At 46.1% G+C, this 20,063-nt stretch overlaps 1 protein-coding gene across 8 annotated transcripts in view; it reads right to left on the bottom strand.

Moving 5' to 3' along the window:
* The window catches only part of scramb1 (scramblase 1), a 115,448-nt gene that overhangs the window by 19,561 nt on the left and 75,824 nt on the right, over positions 1-20,063 (bottom strand). The window contains exon 8 of one of the 8 annotated variants that reach the window (XM_045738520.2): positions 13,947-14,011. The exons of 6 other annotated variants lie outside the window; for them this stretch is intronic. In XM_045738520.2, the coding sequence (XP_045594476.1) occupies positions 13,976-14,011 (36 nt within the window). In that variant the 3' untranslated portion in view covers positions 13,947-13,975. The remainder of the gene's footprint in view (positions 1-13,946; positions 14,012-20,063) is intronic. One more of the 8 variants, XM_045738521.2, reaches the window with a different exon arrangement.

Below are 20,063 nucleotides of genomic sequence, written 5' to 3'. Positions count from 1 at the left end.
GGGGGGGGGGGGGATGAGCAGGCCACATTGCATTGAATAAGTTCATTCAAGTGAAAGAATGACTGGCAGATTGAAATATTTTTTAAAGAAACAAAGCAGAAATAGTGTAGTGTAGAAGCACATAAGCAGTGAGCAGTGGTCGAGGGTGAGGCAGGGACCTGACCTGGGATAAGACTGGGGTAAACGAGTGAAGAAGCCACCCACTCAACCATACAAGGTTTTAGTGTGGGGATATCATTCTTAAAAGCTTAAAAATCACAACATTAAGCAACTATAGAAGAACATTAACACAGTGAAACATTAAAAATAAATTAGATAAGGCAAAATAACCCCATGGTCAGAAATATTTCAGTATGGAAATAATAAGTAAATCGATCAATAAAAAAACAGCGTTGAATGTACTGTACTGAAATGCCATTTTCTGGGTTAGACCCAGAGACTCCCCAGACGTATACTGGGCTGATGTGTATATATATTAGACTGTGGCAACAGTCAATCGAGGGAGTTCTTAGCCTACCAGGGACCACGAGTCAGAACCTGGCCCCCTCTGAAAGGCACAAGGAGCAATGGCCTATAGACACCCCCGTGTAGTGGGAAGCAGTCTATGTCTGCCATCTATCAGATCAAGCACCCAGTAAGGTAGGAATCCCAAACCAAACTACAGCGGGTTCAAAATTGCAAACCTCCCCAATCCCCAATCAGAAAACAAGCAAACAAGCATAACGTCACCACAGCCGCCGTGCCGCTGTCTGCACAGCTACCCCTGGGATAGGGGAGCCCCAGACCTCCCACGTCTGAATATCAAAAACGCTAACCAGAGGAAAGGAGGGATGCCGGGGAACCTCCGAGTCTCTCCCAGAAATTGGTGCTTGCCTCGGTGTCCCAGGCATCGGCCACTTTATTGTAGTTATTTGCACCGATTTAGAAGGAAGCGGTGTCTCTGTTCTTTCCTTGTGCTGATGCCAGGACCCATGGTCAAGCCGTCCTCCAAACCTTCTGCCTCTGGAGGAAAGGCAGAGTCCACTGGAAAAACATGGATGGAGGGGGTCCGCTGGCATGACCCAAGAGCCCCGGCAGGAGGAACAGGCTCGAATATCTCTGTTGTCAATCCAGAAGAGGCAGTCCCCGAGGCCGCCCAAGTCTCACCACCAAGAAACCCTGCCCCAACTCCAAAACCTTCAGAAGTTTGGGAGCTGGGAGCAGGTGGGGAAGAGGGGAGCAGGGGGGGGGGGAAGCTGGATGAACGACAGCAGGGAGAAGGACAAGGGGGTGCGGACAAAACCGAAGTCGAGGCGACTAACGCCCCCAAGTCTAGGTCCCTATAACCCAAACGGGGCAGCCATGGGGCATCCGGAAAGGCAACCAACCGAGTGCGTTGCAGCAACCCAAACCTCGCATGCAACGTGGAAGCTGCCTGCACCCAAATATCATTAACAGTGGACTGGGTGAACTGGAGTACATGCAAGGAACACCACTCGCAAGGCTCTGGGTCAAAGGTATTGACCCAAAAGGCAGCATGGCAGAGGCAAAGACAGTGAATGTCACCCTGAGACAAGCGGACAGAGCAACCTTCAACCTCGCACGAAGTGAGGTGGGACTCAGAGGATGCTTCCATTGGATCAATGAGCCTGAATGGGGGTTTCCACAGGGGCCTTTAGTCTGACTGCTAAGAGAAGCCCAGGTAAGGCTTTTACGGCTAACCAGTTATCCCAGAGCTACCAAGCAATCAAACTAAAAGCTGAACCCCTACAACATGTACAATCATGGGGGCCTAGAGGAGGGCCACCAAAAATACAAGTGGACCTATAGCCATACAAGGCAGACCCCCTCCATGAAAACAGAAAAAAAAAGAAAAAAAAAAAAGAAAAACCACAAAAGCACATCTCCAGGGGGAAACAGAACCAGTCACTATGCATATATCAGATAGCTGCACAGTACCTTGCGCCCCAGCCAGCGACGATACTACCTCCTACCCAAGGTCAAACAGAGGCTGGAACAACCCCAGCTGACCCAAAGGGTGGGCAATCACAGAGCAGCAAAAGAACCCTGTGTGGTAGTTCTCGAACGGCTTATGGAAGATAATCCTAAACCACAAGGGCAGTATTGACAGGGCACCTACGGAAGGTGATCCTAGGCACATGCAGCCCCCAGTACTGCTGGAATTACTCCTGGCTCGCACACCACCACACCACAGGACAAAACCACAAGGCACAGCACTGACTTAAGAATTGGAGCCAGAGTCAATTGACTGCCACCCAACACAACAGCCTCAGAACTGGGGTTGCATAGCTGGCGCAGAAGGTCTGGGGCTGCATAGTGTCGCAGCGGCTGTGGTGACGTCATGCTTGTTTTCTGATTGGGGAGTTCTGCCTGCTCGTTCGGTTTGCAATTTTTAACCAGCTATAGTGTGTTTTGGGATTCCTACGATTCTGGGTGCCTGACCTGGTAGATGGCAGACAGACTACTTCCAACTACATGGGGTGTCTATAGGTCATTGCTCCTTGTAATTACCTAAGTGTAGTTACAGGATGAGAGCTACGCTCGTGGTGTCCCATCTTCCCTGCACAGTTTGTCATACTGTATAACGCTTTGAAACTACTGACGGTCTTGGCCTCCACCACCTTCTCACCTAACTTGTTCCAACCGTCTACCACTCTGTGAAAGTGAATTTTCTTATATTTCTTCAGCATCTTTGTTTAATTAGTTTAAATCTATGACCTCTTGTTCTTGAAGTTCCAGGTCTCAGGAATTCTTCCCTATCTCCTTGTGCCAATCTGAAGGTGCCAGGTTTTGACTTGTGGTCCCCGGAAGGCCTAGAATTCCATTGATTGACTGTTACCACGGTCTAATATACACACATCAGTCCGGTATTGCTCTGGGGAGCTGAAAGGGCTCTCCACAGAAAAGTTTTAGTGAAGGCAATAGATGAAACTGGAGAAAAGCACCACTGGGAATAAATCTACACACAAAAGGATAAAGAACAGTAGAGAAGACAAAGGAGCAACACCCCCAGTTACCAGTCAGTGACTTGGGGAGTGGGAGACACTCTTAGTGTTGTACTGCAAAGTTACCCTAAAGTACCTGACAAATTTTCTGAGATAGACCAAGATGTAAGGAGGTGAAAAAAGGAAATAATTACAGGGAGGAAAGAGAGATGAAACATGGTGAAAGCAACATGGGACCTATTAATAAAAATTGAGGTCTAGATGAGAGAGAGAAAAGCAAATGAAGCACTATGGAGGAAACCAAGACATTAGAAGAGCTAAAGAGAGATAAAATCATAGTGGAGACAAAGACACAAGAAGAGAGGATAGGAGAGGGAGGGAGGTAGAGAAATGAGGGAATGGAGAAATAAAAACTGAAAAAACAGTTAATTATAGAAATAGAAAAACTGAGAGAAAGAAGATACATGAACTACAAATGACCATAGGGGAAAGAGGAAGGGAAGGAACTATCAAGAGAAAGTGCCAAGCCATTACGACTTATGGGGCTTGGAAGGAATTGAAAAGTAACAAACTAATGAAGATAAGCTGAGATAAGGAGATAAGCTGAAATTACAGAACCAAGGCAGGGTAGCATGTCAACGAGCTTAAGAAAAGGGTTAAGGAAGTTGCATAGTTAGGTCAAAATACCAAGGATGCAACAAGAGAAGAAGCATAAATAAATAAGCAGAGGATGTGATGGTCAAGAGCTAGCAAGAACCTTAGCAGAAGTAGCTAAAGGGTGAGAAGTAAGAGAGATAATAAGAGCAATATAGAGGCTGTCAGATCATAGCAAGTAGTGAGCTGCAACAAACAAGACATGGAAAGAAACATCTATTATAAACAACCTGACAGAACCAGAAGGAGCCACACATGGCTGGAGAGACAAAATGGAGACTGGGAAGGGTTAAAAGGGATCCTAGACACAGTGCAGGCCAGCAAGGCAACCCACGGTATAACAAATGTTTGCAGGATAGGGAAGGTCCAATGGGGACAACAAAGGCCAGTGAAGGTTACCTTCTAAACAAGCCATCCAGTGATGTATATACTGGCAAAGATGGGGGATGATACAACCAGGTGTTCATTGACTGGGACACGAGTAAGGAAGAAAGAAAGCCAAGAGAAACAGAGAAAAAAACGAAGGATATTGGAAAGCAGGTCAGGAACACTTCAGCTAACATCATGAGTGGGGAGGTAAATGGTTGCTGTAATTCAATCAAGTAAGTGTAAATTAATGAAAATGGGAAAGGAAGATATGAGACCAGCATTTAATTACACCATAAGGAAAAAGCAATTACAAGAAACAAAAAGAGAAACACCTGGAAGTACACATAATCCCAACACTAACACCAGACACTCTTATGAACAGGATAGCATCAGCAACACATGGGAAGTCATCAAACACAAGGATGTTAGTTAAGAATCTAAACAAGAAGGTTTTCAACTCCACACACACTCTTTATGTGAGACCAAGTATGCAGCACCAGCATCTTGTGAAGAATAAACAGAAACTTGAGAAGCTCAGAGGTTTGCCACTAGATTAGTACCAGAATTGAGAGGCATCAGCTATGAGGGCAGGTTGAGAAAGCTCTCCTCACAATCTTGGAGAGAAGAAACGGGGGATATGATAACTACATACTGTAAAAGATCTTGAAGGGAATAAACATAGTGGACAAGGCAAACCTATTTAAATTAAAAAGGGGTAGGACAAGGGTGGGGGGACATCAGTGGAAGCTGGATACGATTAAGTCGAAGAGATGTAAGAAGTTCACATTTCCTGTATGGGTGTTCAGCAACTGGAATGCATTAAAGGAAGAGGTTGTTGAAACAAATTCCATCCACAACTTTACGATGAAAACATTAATACTGAGAGAGGTAATTAGCTAGTCAGGTATAAACAGGTGGGAGGCGGACAAAGAGCTAGATCTAACTTCCCCTTATTCAGTGATAGGTAGAGTCAATTTCAACAAGCCCTGCAGGGTCATACTGGTGCAAAGGTGTATTTAGAGAACATTCAATCCAGCTTTAAGAGTGCCCATAAGAACCTCATGTAAGAACTCAAAGTGTTACTCAAGATTAACATTACCCCATTTACTGATGTAAGTAACAAATAACTCCAGAGGGTTAGGTAAACGGGACTTGCCAGAAACCATAAACTCTGGGTAAGAGTGTACGAATGAGTACAAGCCTCAGAGAGCAACACAGAGAATGCAGCTCTGAAAAACTTGTTTCATTTGCCTAAGTGAATAGGAATATTGTCCTTTCATAATGTCAATGAAAGACAACTACAAGAAATATTCCCATACATAGGAAATCCAACACTCAAAGATGGCACTTAGAAAGAAGTCGGTGAAAAATGCTTGACCAAGCTCAAAAGGAAGGGGGCCAGAATGATTAATTGACTCTGCAAGGCATAGCGCTCTGACAAGGAAGTCACATAAAATGGGTTTGTATTCAGTATAGCCCCTTAAAGAAAAATAACCAGGCATAAAAGACAAAATAGTGGCAATAAAACCAGCGTTGAATGTAATGAAACGCCATTTTCTGGGTGAGCCCCGGAGGCTCCCTGGAGCTTATCGGGCTAATGTGTGTTATGTTAGACCGGGACATTAGCTAAGGAGTTCAGACCTACCAGGGACCAGCGCCAGAACCTGGCCCCTTCAGAGAGGTTTCAGGGAGCAATGGCCCTGGAAAACCCCATATGGTTGGGGGTTTTCCTTATCTGCCATCGACCGGGGTTAGGCACCCAGAAAGGTAGGCGTAACAAAACAAACCCCACATGGTAAGAAACTACAACAAAAACCGAACAGAGAGGTAGAAAACTCCCTACAATCCCAAGGAAACAAGCAAACAAGCAAACATCACACTTTACTGCCGCGCCGATCGTCCGCGCAGCCCTCCCCACCCCGGGAGGGGGAGGGGGGAGCCCCGGACCTACCGCGCCGGCTGCCAAGCTCCAGTTCGGAAGCTAAGCTTCAACCAACGCGAAAAAACCGCCGACCGGTGGGAGGGAGGGTTTCCAGGGAGCCTCCGGGGCTCACCCAGAAAATGGCGTTTCATTACATTCAACGCTGGTTTTCTGTGGGGAGCCCCTACGGCTCCCTGGAGCTTCATACCCAAAGAGAAGGAAAAGAAAGGGCTAACCCGGGAGGCGGCCGCCACAAACTCTGCAACGCAAAGCCAAGACAACCTGTCGCAAACCTGCGACCCAAGGCAACAAGAACGCCCAAGAACAGACGCACACATGGATGGGCGGCCAAAAACCTGTGCGACCCACAATTCCCTGCGCCCGAAATGAGCCCGAGACGTCACCAACACAGCAGCAATTGCTGCAAACGTCTGAACAGCACGGGCGCAAAGACAGACCGCAGTAAGAAGGAAAACACTGCGGACGACCCGGGAGAACACAGGACGCACCCCCCGGCCAAACCAAACAAGTACTAATACCCCAAGAACCCCTCCGGAAAGCAGCCGTCTCGACCGTCGCCAGGACAGAGAAGGCTGCACACCAATAAAGCTACCACCAGTACCAAAGAGGAGGAAACTAAAACCGAAGGGGCTACCACAAACTGAGGGGAAGAGAAGGCACCCTGAACAAGGACCAGGATGGCTCAGGCGACTCATGAGCAGGCCGGGGGGGAAACAAAACGCGAGAAGACGTAAGAAACGTCATACAGTCTCCAAGACGAAGCTCGCAGGTGGGACACCGTCAACAAAGCCACCTGAACACCATAGAGATGGCGATACCTGCGTCAAAATACCAGACGCGAAGAGCCAAAGAGAAGGCCGAACCAGTCACGGACAGGACCGATTCGGCCTGCTGAAAGAGGCGAAGCCTCAGGAAAAACGCCCCGGGTACGGACACCTATCAAGCAGCGTCTGAAAAGAAGGCCGGGCCGGCCACAGTGGAACCATAAGGACTGTTCTCGTGGGAATGGGCTGCAACTGAGCCAGAACCCGAAGCAACAGCTGGACCGGGAGAAGAGGTACCGGTACCCCCCACCTCGACCAGGCCTGCCGAAAGCCTCCACCGTGAAGTCCTCGCAGGTGGGAAGGGCGCCACAAAACGGGCGACGCCTAGACCACGCCGACCCGAAGACGTCCATGGCCAGGAGTCCATAAGCCCAACAGAGCCAACAAAACGAATCGGCGACGACTGGCCAACCCACGAAGAGGAATGAACCGAGACAGCTGTCCACCAGGATGCAGGACACACCCCGGACACGAACCACACGGTTAACCAAACCCCCTGTGGTTCCGGCAAGAACCACCAGAGAACAGTCCAAACAGAGCTGAATGGGAGAGTACCTAGTGACCCAAACCCTCCGAAGCGCAAACCAGACAGCCATGAACACCTGAACCGGGCTGTGAGCCCGATGGACAGACAGACTCCATCAACCTCGGCCGACCTGGTGAGCACTGGTCACAAAGCCCCAGCCGAGAGACGACCCGTCCGTGAACACATCGAGCGAAGGCTCGGGGAGCCGCCAAGGTACGGAACCCCGAAAACCCCAAAGAGGAAGCTGGTGACGCAGCACCAACACCAGATCCCCAGAGGAACCCAAGGAATGCAAGAGGCGGAAGTGGAGTCTCCGTAGGAACCAACCGACGCCGGAGTCAAACCCGACTCCGCGGGCAGATAAGCACGCCGAAGTGCAAACTCCCGCACAACCGCCCAAGCAACCGCTGAGCAACCCGGGACCCCCTCCTGAACAGCCAAAGGCGGGACCACAGCCACAGCAACACTTCTGGAGGGAAGACAATGAGGGGCCCAAGAGCCTGAAACAAGGCCCAGGTCCGAACCCGGGACGGAAACAGAAGGTAAAACCTCCAGATCACCAGGAAACCAAACCCAGCGATCTGGAAAGAACCATCCCCTGGCGAGCAGACAAGCGGACTGACTGGGAGCCCACTCCAGCCAGTCGTCGAGGTAGGCCAGACACCGAATCTCAGACGCAGACAGGGCACTAAGATCCGGTAAAGATGCAAAGAGTATACAAAGTGCCCTTCACAAAATAGGGAATGCAATAAAAACAGCAAACCTGAAGCCCCACCACCAAAGCATTGTATGACAACCATATGAAGACATATTATGACATATGACAATCATTATATGACAATATGACAAGTATAATCAAGGCATTATATGACAAAGAGTGCCGGGAAGACGGGACACCACGAGAGTAGCTCACATCCTGTAACTACACTGAGGTAAGTACACATAGGGAATTACCAACCGTGCTAGCCCCAGAAAAACTGGAGAGGAACGTGCCAAGAAGTGACCTGGAGGTCCAGGTCCACCATCCATGCACCCGGCCCTAACAGAATCCGAACAGGAGACAACAGTCCTCCGAGCAGGGGAGAGGATCCAGGGCGCAGACGGAAGTAGTCCAGAAGAACTGCAGACTGGAAAAACTCATGACTGCAAAGAGCAGACGGGAAAAGCTCATGACTGCAAAGAGCAGACGGGAAGCCCAGAAGGATGGGGCGGATCGACCACGCCCCACGCACCCACGAAGAGGAAATGACGAAGCGCAGGGAAGAAGCCCACCCCGCCAGCTCTGAACCCCCCCCAAGGGGGAGAAGCCGTCCTCCGACGCCAGCAGAGGCCGGAAGACAACCCAAAGCGCCCACCAACAGCGGGACCAAGCGAGAGGCAACAGAGCAAGCTGCTCCCCCAGCGCCCAGTCAACAGAGAAGGGAACAGAACCCCTTCAGAAAGAAAAAGTACACTACCGAAGTCATGAGGAGAGACTACGGGAAAGAAACCACACTTCGCTGGAAGAGGAAGTGAGGGGAGACCTGATCACCACATACAAGATACCCAAGGGAATCGACAGGGTTGAGAAGGACAGGCTATGTAACACAAGGGGCACACGCACTAGGGGACACAGGTGGAAACTGAGTACCCAAAAGAGCCACAGATAGAATGTTTTTTTTTTTTTTTTTTTTTTTTTTTTTTTTTTTTTTGTGAGTGTCAGAATGGGAACGGGAAAGCACTAAGAAGTAATGTGGCGACTCCTCACACAAGGAACGAGGCTGACCCCCATACAATGTCACATGTAGACATGACAGAGCCCAAGAGGCACAGGAACCGATACACCTGTTGACGGACGGTTGAGAGGCAGGACCAAGGAGCCAGAGCTCAACCCCCACAAGCACAACTAGGTGAGGACATAGTGTAAAAGCACAAGCCGCCGACTAGTGGCAAAGAGCACTACGCCGGCCAGGCAAAGAAGGCACAAAACTGCATCAAAAGGCCCACCTCGACAGCAAAACCACAAAGTCCCAGCACAACCACAACATGTGCCAAGACCCAAAAAGCTCAGTCTGCAAGCCAGGAAGACCCCAGAACCCCAAAAGGCAGAACCGGGTCACATGAGGAAACAAAGTCCCCTGAACCCACAAAAGGGGGCCCAAGAGGAAGAAACCTCCAGAACGAAACCAAGGAACCCAAAGGAACCCAGAATCGAACCAGGGGGAGCCCAAACCACCACATTTGCCAGCGGAGAACACCACTAAAAGGCAAAGCACAGACCCCAGCAGAACGCCCTGGGAAAACGGTCCCAACAGACCGAAAACCGAGGGGCAAGGTGTGGGAGCAAGCATACCAGCCAGGGGCACTGAGCCTAAACCCAGAGGCTCAGACCCAAATCAACACCCAAACGTTCCCAGAGAAACAGGCAACGGCAAGAAAACACCAGAAAAACAAAGAAACGACAACAGGAGAACAAAAACCCTGCAAATTTTTTGAAAACTCACCAGAGACGCTCGCTCGCACACTCAGGCGCATGTAAACAAACCGCAACGCCGCCCTGGTGGCCACGCCGGGAAACCGGCAGACGAAAATGGCCGCCAGCAGGGGCTGTGACTGACGCTTAATACACAAAAACACGCCAGCAAATGTGGGAAGCTAGCAGACTGGAAGGGCGAAAAACGACGCCCAACAGCAGAAAAACCCCTGAAGGGGCAAAACCGCCCCAGAACTGCTAGTAGGCATCCCCCACAGCCCCGGGAACCAACAACAGAGGCCCCGGGGCAGAGCCGTCCTCCAAGCCCTCCGCCCTGAAAGAAAAGCAAGAGCCCATGGGAAAGGCAACAAGAAAGGGCCGCTGGTAAGACCCAGAAGCCTTGGCAGGAGGCACAGGCTCAAACCTCCGTCCCCAACCCGAACGGGGCATCCCCCGAAAACCGCCCGAGTCTCTGCCGCAACTGAACCCCGCCCCGACCCAGAAACACGCAGACGGTCCGGAGCCGGGAACATGGAGAGAAAGGGGCGAGCAGCACCTAACCAAACGGGGCGGCCACGGGGCATTCGAGTGGGAAACCAACCTAGCATGTTGCAGCAACCTAACCTAGCTTGCAACACGGATGCCGCCTGTACTCTGAACAGTAATAACATCATGAGAGTACTGGAGAACAAGCAGAGAATCACTCGCAAGACTCCGGGTCAAGGTGTCAGTGACCCAACAGGCAGCATGACGGAGGTAAAAATGGCGACTGTCACCCGGAGACAAGGGAACAGCAACCAACGATCCCGTACAAGACGGGTTGGAACCCGGAAGACACAGTCAATGGTCCCCCGAGCCCCGACAGGGGTTTCCAGGGCCCGTAGGGTAACAACTACGGGAAGCCCGGGCAAGGTGTTGCTAACCGGTTTAGAAACCCAAACATAACAAGAGGGTAGATTATAGCACTGAAAACCCCTCGAGACGTGTACAAGCACGGGGGCCTAGCAGAGGGCCGCCAAACACTACCAGTGGAACTATAACCACCTTAGGCAGACCCCCACCAGGCAAGAAAATGAAAAACAAAAGAAAAACCCCGCAAAAGTACACCGTCTCCAGAGGCAACAGAAACCGGCCGCCGCTTAGGTGGCAGGCTGCGCAACACCTTGACGCCCTAACCAGCACAATACCAATCCCTACCCAGGGCCAAACAAGGGCCCCAAGCCCCAGCTGGCCCCAAGGGCGAGGCAAATGCCGAGCAGCAAGAACCTCTACGGGAATGGTTCCCGAACGCCCCAGGGAAGATAACCCTGTAACGCAAGGGCAGTACTCACAGGGCGCTTAGGGAAGGCAGCCACTAAGCACATGCAGCCCCGGCACTGATGAAGTACTCCTGGCCACCGCACACCACAACACACGGCAGTGAACGCCACACAAGGCAAACACCGCCCAGGAAACTGAGGCCAGAGAAGCGTCAATCCCGGTTGACATTAGCGAACGAACTGGAGCTTGGCAGCCGGCGCGGTAGGTCCGGGGCTCCCCCCTCCCCCTCCCGGGGTGGGGAGGGCTGCGCGGACGATCGGCGCGGCAGTAAAGTGTGATGTTTGCTTGTTTGCTTGTTTCCTTGGGATTGTAGGGAGTTTTCTACCTCTCTGTTCGGTTTTTGTTGTAGTTTCTTACCATGTGGGGTTTGTTTTGTTACGCCTACCTTTCTGGGTGCCTAACCCCGGTCGATGGCAGATAAGGAAAACCCCCAACCATATGGGGTTTTCCAGGGCCATTGCTCCCTGAAACCTCTCTGAAGGGGCCAGGTTCTGGCGCTGGTCCCTGGTAGGTCTGAACTCCTTAGCTAATGTCCCGGTCTAACATAACACACATTAGCCCGATAAGCTCCAGGGAGCCGTAGGGGCTCCCCACAGAAAAATAGAAAACAACCACACACCACTGAATACACCACCAGGCTACCTAATACTAATATTGGGATAACACTCACAGAGGGAGAATTATGATCATTGTCACCTGATCCTCATAAGGTGATGACAGAGCTACTCTAAAAATGCCAAACTCAAAGATTGGTGGAGAGACTGGAGGTGTCTGTGCGATGCTGCCTACTGATTCTCTGCATGAGAGGCAACCCAGGAAGATAGACCAGATTTGGACAACTAGAAAGCAGGGCTGGGATCCAGGGCTGAACTGGCTACAGAGAAGTAAGCAACATCATGCTGCCACTTATCTCTTAGGATTTCTAAACTTTCTAGGATTAATAACATCAGAACTGGAAGAGAGATGAATTATTTCCCACTGGTTCTAGTCTAAACACATGGCATACAGCATAATTCACTTGGTTGTCGAATTTAGCCACGTACAATGGCAGTCGATGGTTCTTCACGAATGTGAAAAGAACAACGTTGAAAAGTTTGAATTTGTGCATATCTAACAGATGAACACCCCCTACTCCATTCAAATCAGACAAAATCAAGAACGACTGCCTGACAACATATTCAACACTGCAACAATATGAACAGTCATGAAAAATAAATCCTAGAGAATACAGGAGAGAAGCTATGGCCAACATCCACCTTCACAATGGCAGAATTTGAGAGGAATTGCCATGAGAAAAAGCACTACCATCATATTGTCACGCGTGAGGATACAGAGCTGAGACTCTGTATTTATTTAAATATTAAGCAAATCACAACCACTGATGCGTGCTCATATCAAAACCACAGACCAGTGCTCCTGTCGACACTGTTCATGTCAGCAAGTTTAACTCTTATTTTGTGTTCTTTAAGTCTGTCATTAAGAGTAAGGCCAGTTTCCCAAAAGTATCAGAGAAGACAAGAAAACAGGAACTACAATAAACACCAGCAGCACTGGAAGCCAGGGAAGTGGTGGGAACCAAATTGCAACGAATTGTTAGTTTATCAAAGGGCAAGTTTTATATGAAAGAGAAAGAAGGGTATTATTGAGATTTTTAAGTTCAAATATGAAGGGAAGGCATATTATATAGTTTCTAATGTTGGAAGCAGGTCTAGGATGGACAAAATTATTTTAGCTTGAGAAAGAAATGAATGTACATATCAATGGCTTGTAGTAGACAGAAAACGAGAAGCCAGACACAGAGCTGTGAACATTTACATCCTAAAATGGGAAGAAGGAAATAAGATCATCATTTAACTTTGAAATTAAAGGTAGGAGCTAAGCTGTTGAGAGAAGAGAGAGTAAGTGCTGGAAAATATCATAGTCATGTGGCAAATGAGCAAATAACAACATAGTGAAGCAAGAGAGAAGGACGAATATGAATAAGGGAAAGAACAGCAGTTTCAAAGCATTCCATATACATACATATATATACACACACACAGGCAAGAACAGAAGAGAGAATATTCCACAGCGATACCAAAAGTTTGAGAGAAATATTTACCACTCAAAGCAAAAGCGTTAAGAGTCAATACAGAGTTTGACGAGATTGAGAAAGACTTCAGTGGAAAGACATTCTATTATTTCATAAAGAGGCTCTGTCACTTATCCTTTTGCCTCCCGACTTTACCTGATCACCATCACTCTCAGGACTTCCTTGACAGACTGTACCTGCAGCCCTCTTGTTCGATGCTTAGTTTTCATGTTCATTCTCTAGTTACTAATGTCCCCTTTTGATAATGTTCTCTCTTTACTAAAAATATGATGGATGCCCCCACTGATGTCTTCCTCAATCTCATCACACTAATAAAATAAACTCTTAAAATATTTTTCACTGTCCTGTCTCTGAAGGGTTTTCTCTTTCATCTTGTGTCTGGTGTCCTGTTTCTAGCACTCAGTTCCATTACTTTGTACTTGCTTCACTTAAACTCTAGTAGCCATTTGTGAGACCATTCTTTCATTTTGTCAAGATCATCCTGTAGTTTCTCATTATTACGAATAAATACATGGAAGTCTTGCATACAATGTTGTAACACTATGTTGTTACAAATCTTAACAAATATACTGTAATATATCATTGGGTACACACACACACACACACACACACACACACACACACACACACACACACACACACAAGTTTAACTGATGATACAAGCTTCTTAAAACTATATATATTTCCTACTGAGGTTTCTGCTAAATAAGAAAGGCAGACAGGGAAACCAATATATTTCATGTTAGACACTTCTCTACTATTAGTCTGATGGCAAAAGGGTTTAAGTAATCCATTTGATTTCAAATGCTAATGTTGTTGTACCTCATATTTTTATTACCCTATGGAAGTCATCAGTTGTCGTCGGTCTTCTCAAAATACATAACATCCTGAAAGTTGGTGATAAATAACACTTAAGAATAGTGCTGCTAACAACATGTTCGTCCTGTGCAAACTACACAAGAATGTTTTAATACTGTTCATCTATTCACATATTATGGCCTCAAAAGCTAATTAATCCACAAAAGTAAATATCTGATATTTACTTTTAGCTCAACCCATCCTCCTGTCTAGATAGTACAGTACTAATAGTGACAACTGTGACCATCGTACATATATTGATGTAATGGGCAATTATAAAATATAACTTGGTATAGTACTATTGAATGTGGACAAACTGGGAAAAGTTTTGTATTTATGTTGCTAGTAAAACCTAACCTAACCATCACAGGCCTAAGACATACTGAGGGCTAGGCATATTTAAGTCTGGTTTTTGCTTTATTTTTTCCAGACTCTGTAAAGTGAATAGTACCAAATTCTACTATGTAATTGTCCATAATGTCAATATATGTCCACATAGTTACAAAAAAAGTACAGTGGAACCTCTATTAACGAGTTTAATCCGTTCTGGCACCGAGCTCGTTACCTGGAAAACTCGTCTTAAGAAACAAATTTCCCCATTTAAAATAAAGGAAATAAATTTAATCCGTTCCACTCCCAAAAACATCCATACTTGTATGACTTTTTTTATGTAAATATAATACTGCACATGTAAATATAAATGTTTTGTTGTAGTGTTTTAATATTTACTTTACCTTATGAAGAGTAGTTGCTGGCTTGAGGGAGACGATGGGGAGGTGGGAAGGAGGAGAGAGGTTATGGTGTGGAAGGAGAATCCACCTCTGAGTCAGGCGGGCTCTCTCTTATTGGGAATTTCACCCAAATTTCATTTCAAATGTCACACAAGGATGCGTTAGACCAGCACCAAATAAAAAACTACGTCGATTACACTCGTTGTGTCAACAATGTAATAGTCTTACCACGAAGATACAATACAATGCCGTTCTCCCAAATAAGCAATGTGGTTATTAGAAAAAAGGGAAATTTCATGGCAAACATGTATACAATCCCAAAGTCGATCGGATAAGAATTGGATTTTATAGAAATATTTGCTCAAATGACGCTTGAGCGCGGTGTTTGGGTGCATCCAAGAGAAAAAAGTGTGTCACGTTCAAGCGACATATACCTGCGAAAGTGATAACACTTTCACAAAGTGTTATCACAAATTGATAACACTTTCACAGTGTTATCACAAAGTGATAAATTAATTAAACATTTTCACACACCGGGTTGTCACTGCTTTATCAGAGCAGCTTTTCCAAGAACGCGTTCACCTTTTCAAACATTCCCAACACTTCCCTGATCTCAGTGGAAGAGGCAGCATCCTCCCTTACCTCCTCATTCCCTTACTAATGGTGTAAATTGTTGATGAGGACCTGCCATGCTCCCTTGTGAGATCAGTCACACGGACACCACACTCATGCTTTGCTATAATTTCCTTCTTCAAATCCACAGTAATTGTGTCTTTCTTCCTCTTGACAACACTATCATTAGCAAGCAGCTTCTTTGGAGACATCGCGTGTTACAAATTGTAGTCGCAAAACCACTAAAAACCCAAAGAAAACCTCAAATAAATCCAGAGGGATACTTGTCGTGTGCGATACAACAACAACACTGGTGTCGGAGGTGTCCGAGAATTTGCGAGAACCCGCGAGACGCTAGGAAGCACCATGTGGTTTTGCTCGTTAATAGAGGCGTGCTCGTCAATAGAGACAAATTTCCTGCGAGTGGCTTGCTCATTACTGGAAAAACTCGTTAATAGAGGTTCCACTGTACTACAGTGAAACCTCGATTTACGAATGCCCCACTTACAAATTTTTTGGTTTACGAGCTCAATTTCTTCGAAAAATCTGACTCTATTTACAAGCTTTGCCTCGCTTGGCGAGTTTATTGATACACGTATGGGTCGACCGAGCGCATGGTTCCTGGTGGCAAGGGCGAGGCGCACTTCAGTTTACCAGTGCCTCCCACCTAGTGACGATTGCGCTTAATTCTTTGTAAAGAATTTCATTGTTTTTCAATTTTTTTGGTTTCTGAACATAAAAGTAATTATTATATATCACACCATGGGTCCCAAGAAAGTCAGTGATAAGTGATAAGGTTCAACCTACAAAAACTAATGTGAGGATGACAATAGAGGAAAAACAAGAGGTCATTCATAGTGAGACAATGTGATGTCTCACTACAGACAAGTGTTAAAACATAGGGAAAAACAAGTGTCTATAGACAGATTCTTAGTAAGACAAGCAAGCTGTGAGCCACAACCAGGTCTTAGTGGTATGCTTGCAAAACGTAAGAGAGAGAGTACCCCAGAAATGTCATTACTGCCTGATGTTATAATGGAAGGGGACTCCCATTCCAAACACTAACACCTCTTCCCCCCCTCCTCACCATCTTCCATACGCCAACAAGAGTCATGAATAAAAGTAAGATATAACTTGCACATAGTGTTGTATAAGTTATTTTGTACATATCACAAAATATTTGTAATATTATGTATTAAATGTATTTTTAAGTTAATATTTTTGGGAGTGTGGAATGGATAATTCAATTTACCTTATTTCTCATGGGAAAACTTGTTTCCGTTTACGAATTTTCAGTTTACAAACTGTCTCTGGGAACGGATTAAATTCATAAACAGACGTACCGCTGTATCTCAATAGGAGGATTGGTTGATTAGCAGCAGCTTTTTAAACCCAGTGAAGGACTCAATGTGAATACTACTCAGGTCACTCAGGAAAAAGATTCTAACAGTATTCATTTACTACAAAATAAAATAATATAAGAAATACATATATTTCACTTAAGTACAAAGAGAAATAGGACGATGCTACAAGAAAATTAATAGAACTTTTCTATTAAAAACAGTGAAAACCCCAAGAATCACAAACATGCACAAAATCATTACACAAAGATTTCTGTTATTGCTAAAACACTAAATGGTACGGCTAAAAGAAACATTAATTACTTTTCTAATTAAAAGAAAATTAAAGTTAAAGGAAATCACCCCAGTTAAACGCTAACACATGATTATATACAGTATGTGTGAGTACACAGTCATGTTCATCAAGGAGGTTAAAAGTCACTCATGATATTTATTTCTTTATTTTGAAAGTTGATAAAAGCATAGCAGTGAATGTAATGAAATGCCTCTTTCTGGAGGAGCCCCAGAGGCTCCCTGAAGCCATCTTGCTGAGATTGCTTCATACAAAAAGGGTCACATCAGTTGCAGAAGTTCTACTTGGCCTACCAAGAACCAGAGCCCCCTCTTAAGAGGCATAGGGAACAGGTGACAATTCACCACCCCACCAGAAAAAAATCCAAAAAGTCGCTGAACAGAAAATACTATATAGCCTTGAAACCACCAAACAACTTTTCAAATGATTTACACAGAACAAGGGATTCACTCACAACTTGTTACTGTTTACCACCACAAAATGGTTGGGTACAAATATTACTGGGAATATGGGATAGGTGTTCATGATAATGACACGAGGTGTAAACTATGTGGTATGTTAAGGTCTCACACCCTGGCCCATTATGTTCTTGATTGTCCGTTGATTAATGTATATAGAAACACTGAGATAAGGATTGTTCCTGAACAAATAGCTTGGATGTGTCACAACGGAAAGGTTGATGATATTCTTGAGAGATATAAGAATTTTGCACCAAGATTGTAATATTTTGTTGAATTATCTGCATGTCTCTTGCAAATTGTCTATACAGTATACCTAGGTCATAAAAGTATTTGTGTGTACGTCTGATAACATACTACTTGTGAAGGAGGAAATGTATATGTTTATCTCTCAGAATGTTTGGTAATATGTTTATTGTTTGTGATGTGTGTCTATGTATGTATTAACATGTTGTACTGAACGGGGTGAGAATAGCTTGAGCTACCTCATCCCTTTGTGTGTATTTTACCTCAATAAACTTATTTCAATTTCAATTTCATTATAGAAAAAGAGGTCTTCATGCCACTGAAGGTAACATAGCAAATCCGCCTGGACAACAGAAGGCACAACACAGGATGGCGGAACCCTCCAGATATATGACAACTCCGAGACACCGAACAGGATCTGGAACTGAACCTGAGGGGAACAGCCACCGAGTGATCCAACTTGTACATTGAGGGAGGATGTGAAAAATGATCCCCCACTCCACCATCCTGCAGCAAAAACCCCTCTGAGAGGGGACCAAAGACTATGAAGATATGAAAGATACTCACAGGCACTTAACAGGGCACCCTTTTAACACAGGAAGCCTGCCACAAAGGCTCCAGGGCAAAGCCACATTCATCGTCGAACACCTGAGGCGGGAAGGTGTCTTCCCTAAGGAGAGGGCTCAGAGCTTGGGGAATGCCAGGGACCTAGTAGTTGGGAGTCATGAAGGGCTCTACCAGAAAATAATGACTGTTCAGCCCTTTCCTTTAATCTGAAAAAATCCATTGAATTAGCACCAAGGAGTACATAATCTAATGCTTGGGCTCATTATATTTAAGTTTTACCGGTTCTGTTTGTGGAAGAACCAAATAGTGGCTCCCTGAAGCTTGGTGAGATAGCTCCTCACTACTGAGTCACATTCTGCCTTAGAAGTCCCCCTGGCCTACCAGTGACCAGAGCCAGACAGAACCTGGCCTCCCTTCACAGCAGCACAGAGAAGAGGGAACTGTTATAATCAAGTGGAGGAAGGTGTACAAGGGGTATGTACAACAAAACCAGTTGAACAATGAGAGGAGTGATGAAAAGTGCACCATAAGAAACGCCAACCACAAAACCACAAGAACGAAACAGGCTGACTCCCTGGCAACTACAAGAGCACCAAGTCACACAGACAAACAGGCAAATGAACCTGAAGCAGTGACTGCCTGTGGAGTCTGATCACTGCAGAAGCAAAGAAAAACCAAAAGACATAGGCTTGAACCAAAATAGCACACTTGTCAACCCAAATGTTGCAAGCTGTGGGGTAGAGGGTAATATCCACCCCAGAGGTGGCAGGAGATAATAAAGCTGACTATCAATTTATAGCAAAACTTATCGACAACCATCAAACTTGCAAGTGTGTACTTGGTAGGTCGAATCATAACGAGCCACATCAAAGATCCACAGAGTTTGCCAGGAGCTGAAGGTAAGGATCAAGCCGAGCACCCAGGCACTGGGAATACTGGTTAGAAGAACCGACACTGGACAAGTGGCCTACAGGATAAACATGGCTATGAACGACATCAGGGGTGTTCTATATAGACAAGCACACGAAACCCACAACAATAAAACCCAAATGCCCTCAACCACAGAGCCTAAGTACTAACCAGTGCAAGGCACCATAAACAGTAGTTTAGGGGTATTCCTTCCTTCTATTAAGTATCCCTTCAACCCTTCATTCTACTGTGAATCCCTTCACCCCCCTTCCTTCTACTGTGTATCCCTTCACACCCTTCCTTCTACTGTGTATCCCTTCACAGCCTTCCTTCTACTGTGTATCCCTTTACACCCTTCCTTCTACTGTGTATCCCTTCACACCCTTCCTTCTACTGTGTATCCCTTCACACCCTTCCTTCTACTGTGTATCCCTTCACACCCTTCCTTCTACTGTGTATCTCTTCACCCCCTTCCTTCTACTGTATATTCCTTCACCCTCTTCTTTCTACTGTGCATCCCTTTACCTCCTCCTTTCTACTGTGTATCTCTTCACACCCTTCCTTCTACTGTGTATCCCTTTACCCCCTTCCTTCTACTGTGTATCTCTTCACACCCTTCCTTCTACTGTGTATCCCTTTACCCCCTTCCTTCTACTGTGTATCTCTTCACACCCTTCCTTCTACTGTGTATCCCTTTACCCCCCTTCCTTCTACTGTGTATCCCTTCACACCCTTCCTTCTACTGTGTATCCCTGCACACCCTTCTACTGTGTATCTCTTCACACCCTTCCTTATACTGTGTATCCCTTCACACCCTTCCTTCTACTGCATATTCCTTCACCCTCTTCCTTCTACTGTGTATCCCTTCACACCCTTCCTTCTACTGTGCATCCCTTCACACCCTT

Source organism: Procambarus clarkii, chromosome 43 (assembly GCF_040958095.1).
Source record: "Procambarus clarkii isolate CNS0578487 chromosome 43, FALCON_Pclarkii_2.0, whole genome shotgun sequence".
Classification (NCBI taxonomy): Eukaryota; Metazoa; Arthropoda; class Malacostraca; order Decapoda; family Cambaridae; genus Procambarus; species Procambarus clarkii.
Note: the sequence above shows the minus strand (reverse complement) of the source record. Positions and strands in the feature narration are given on the sequence as shown.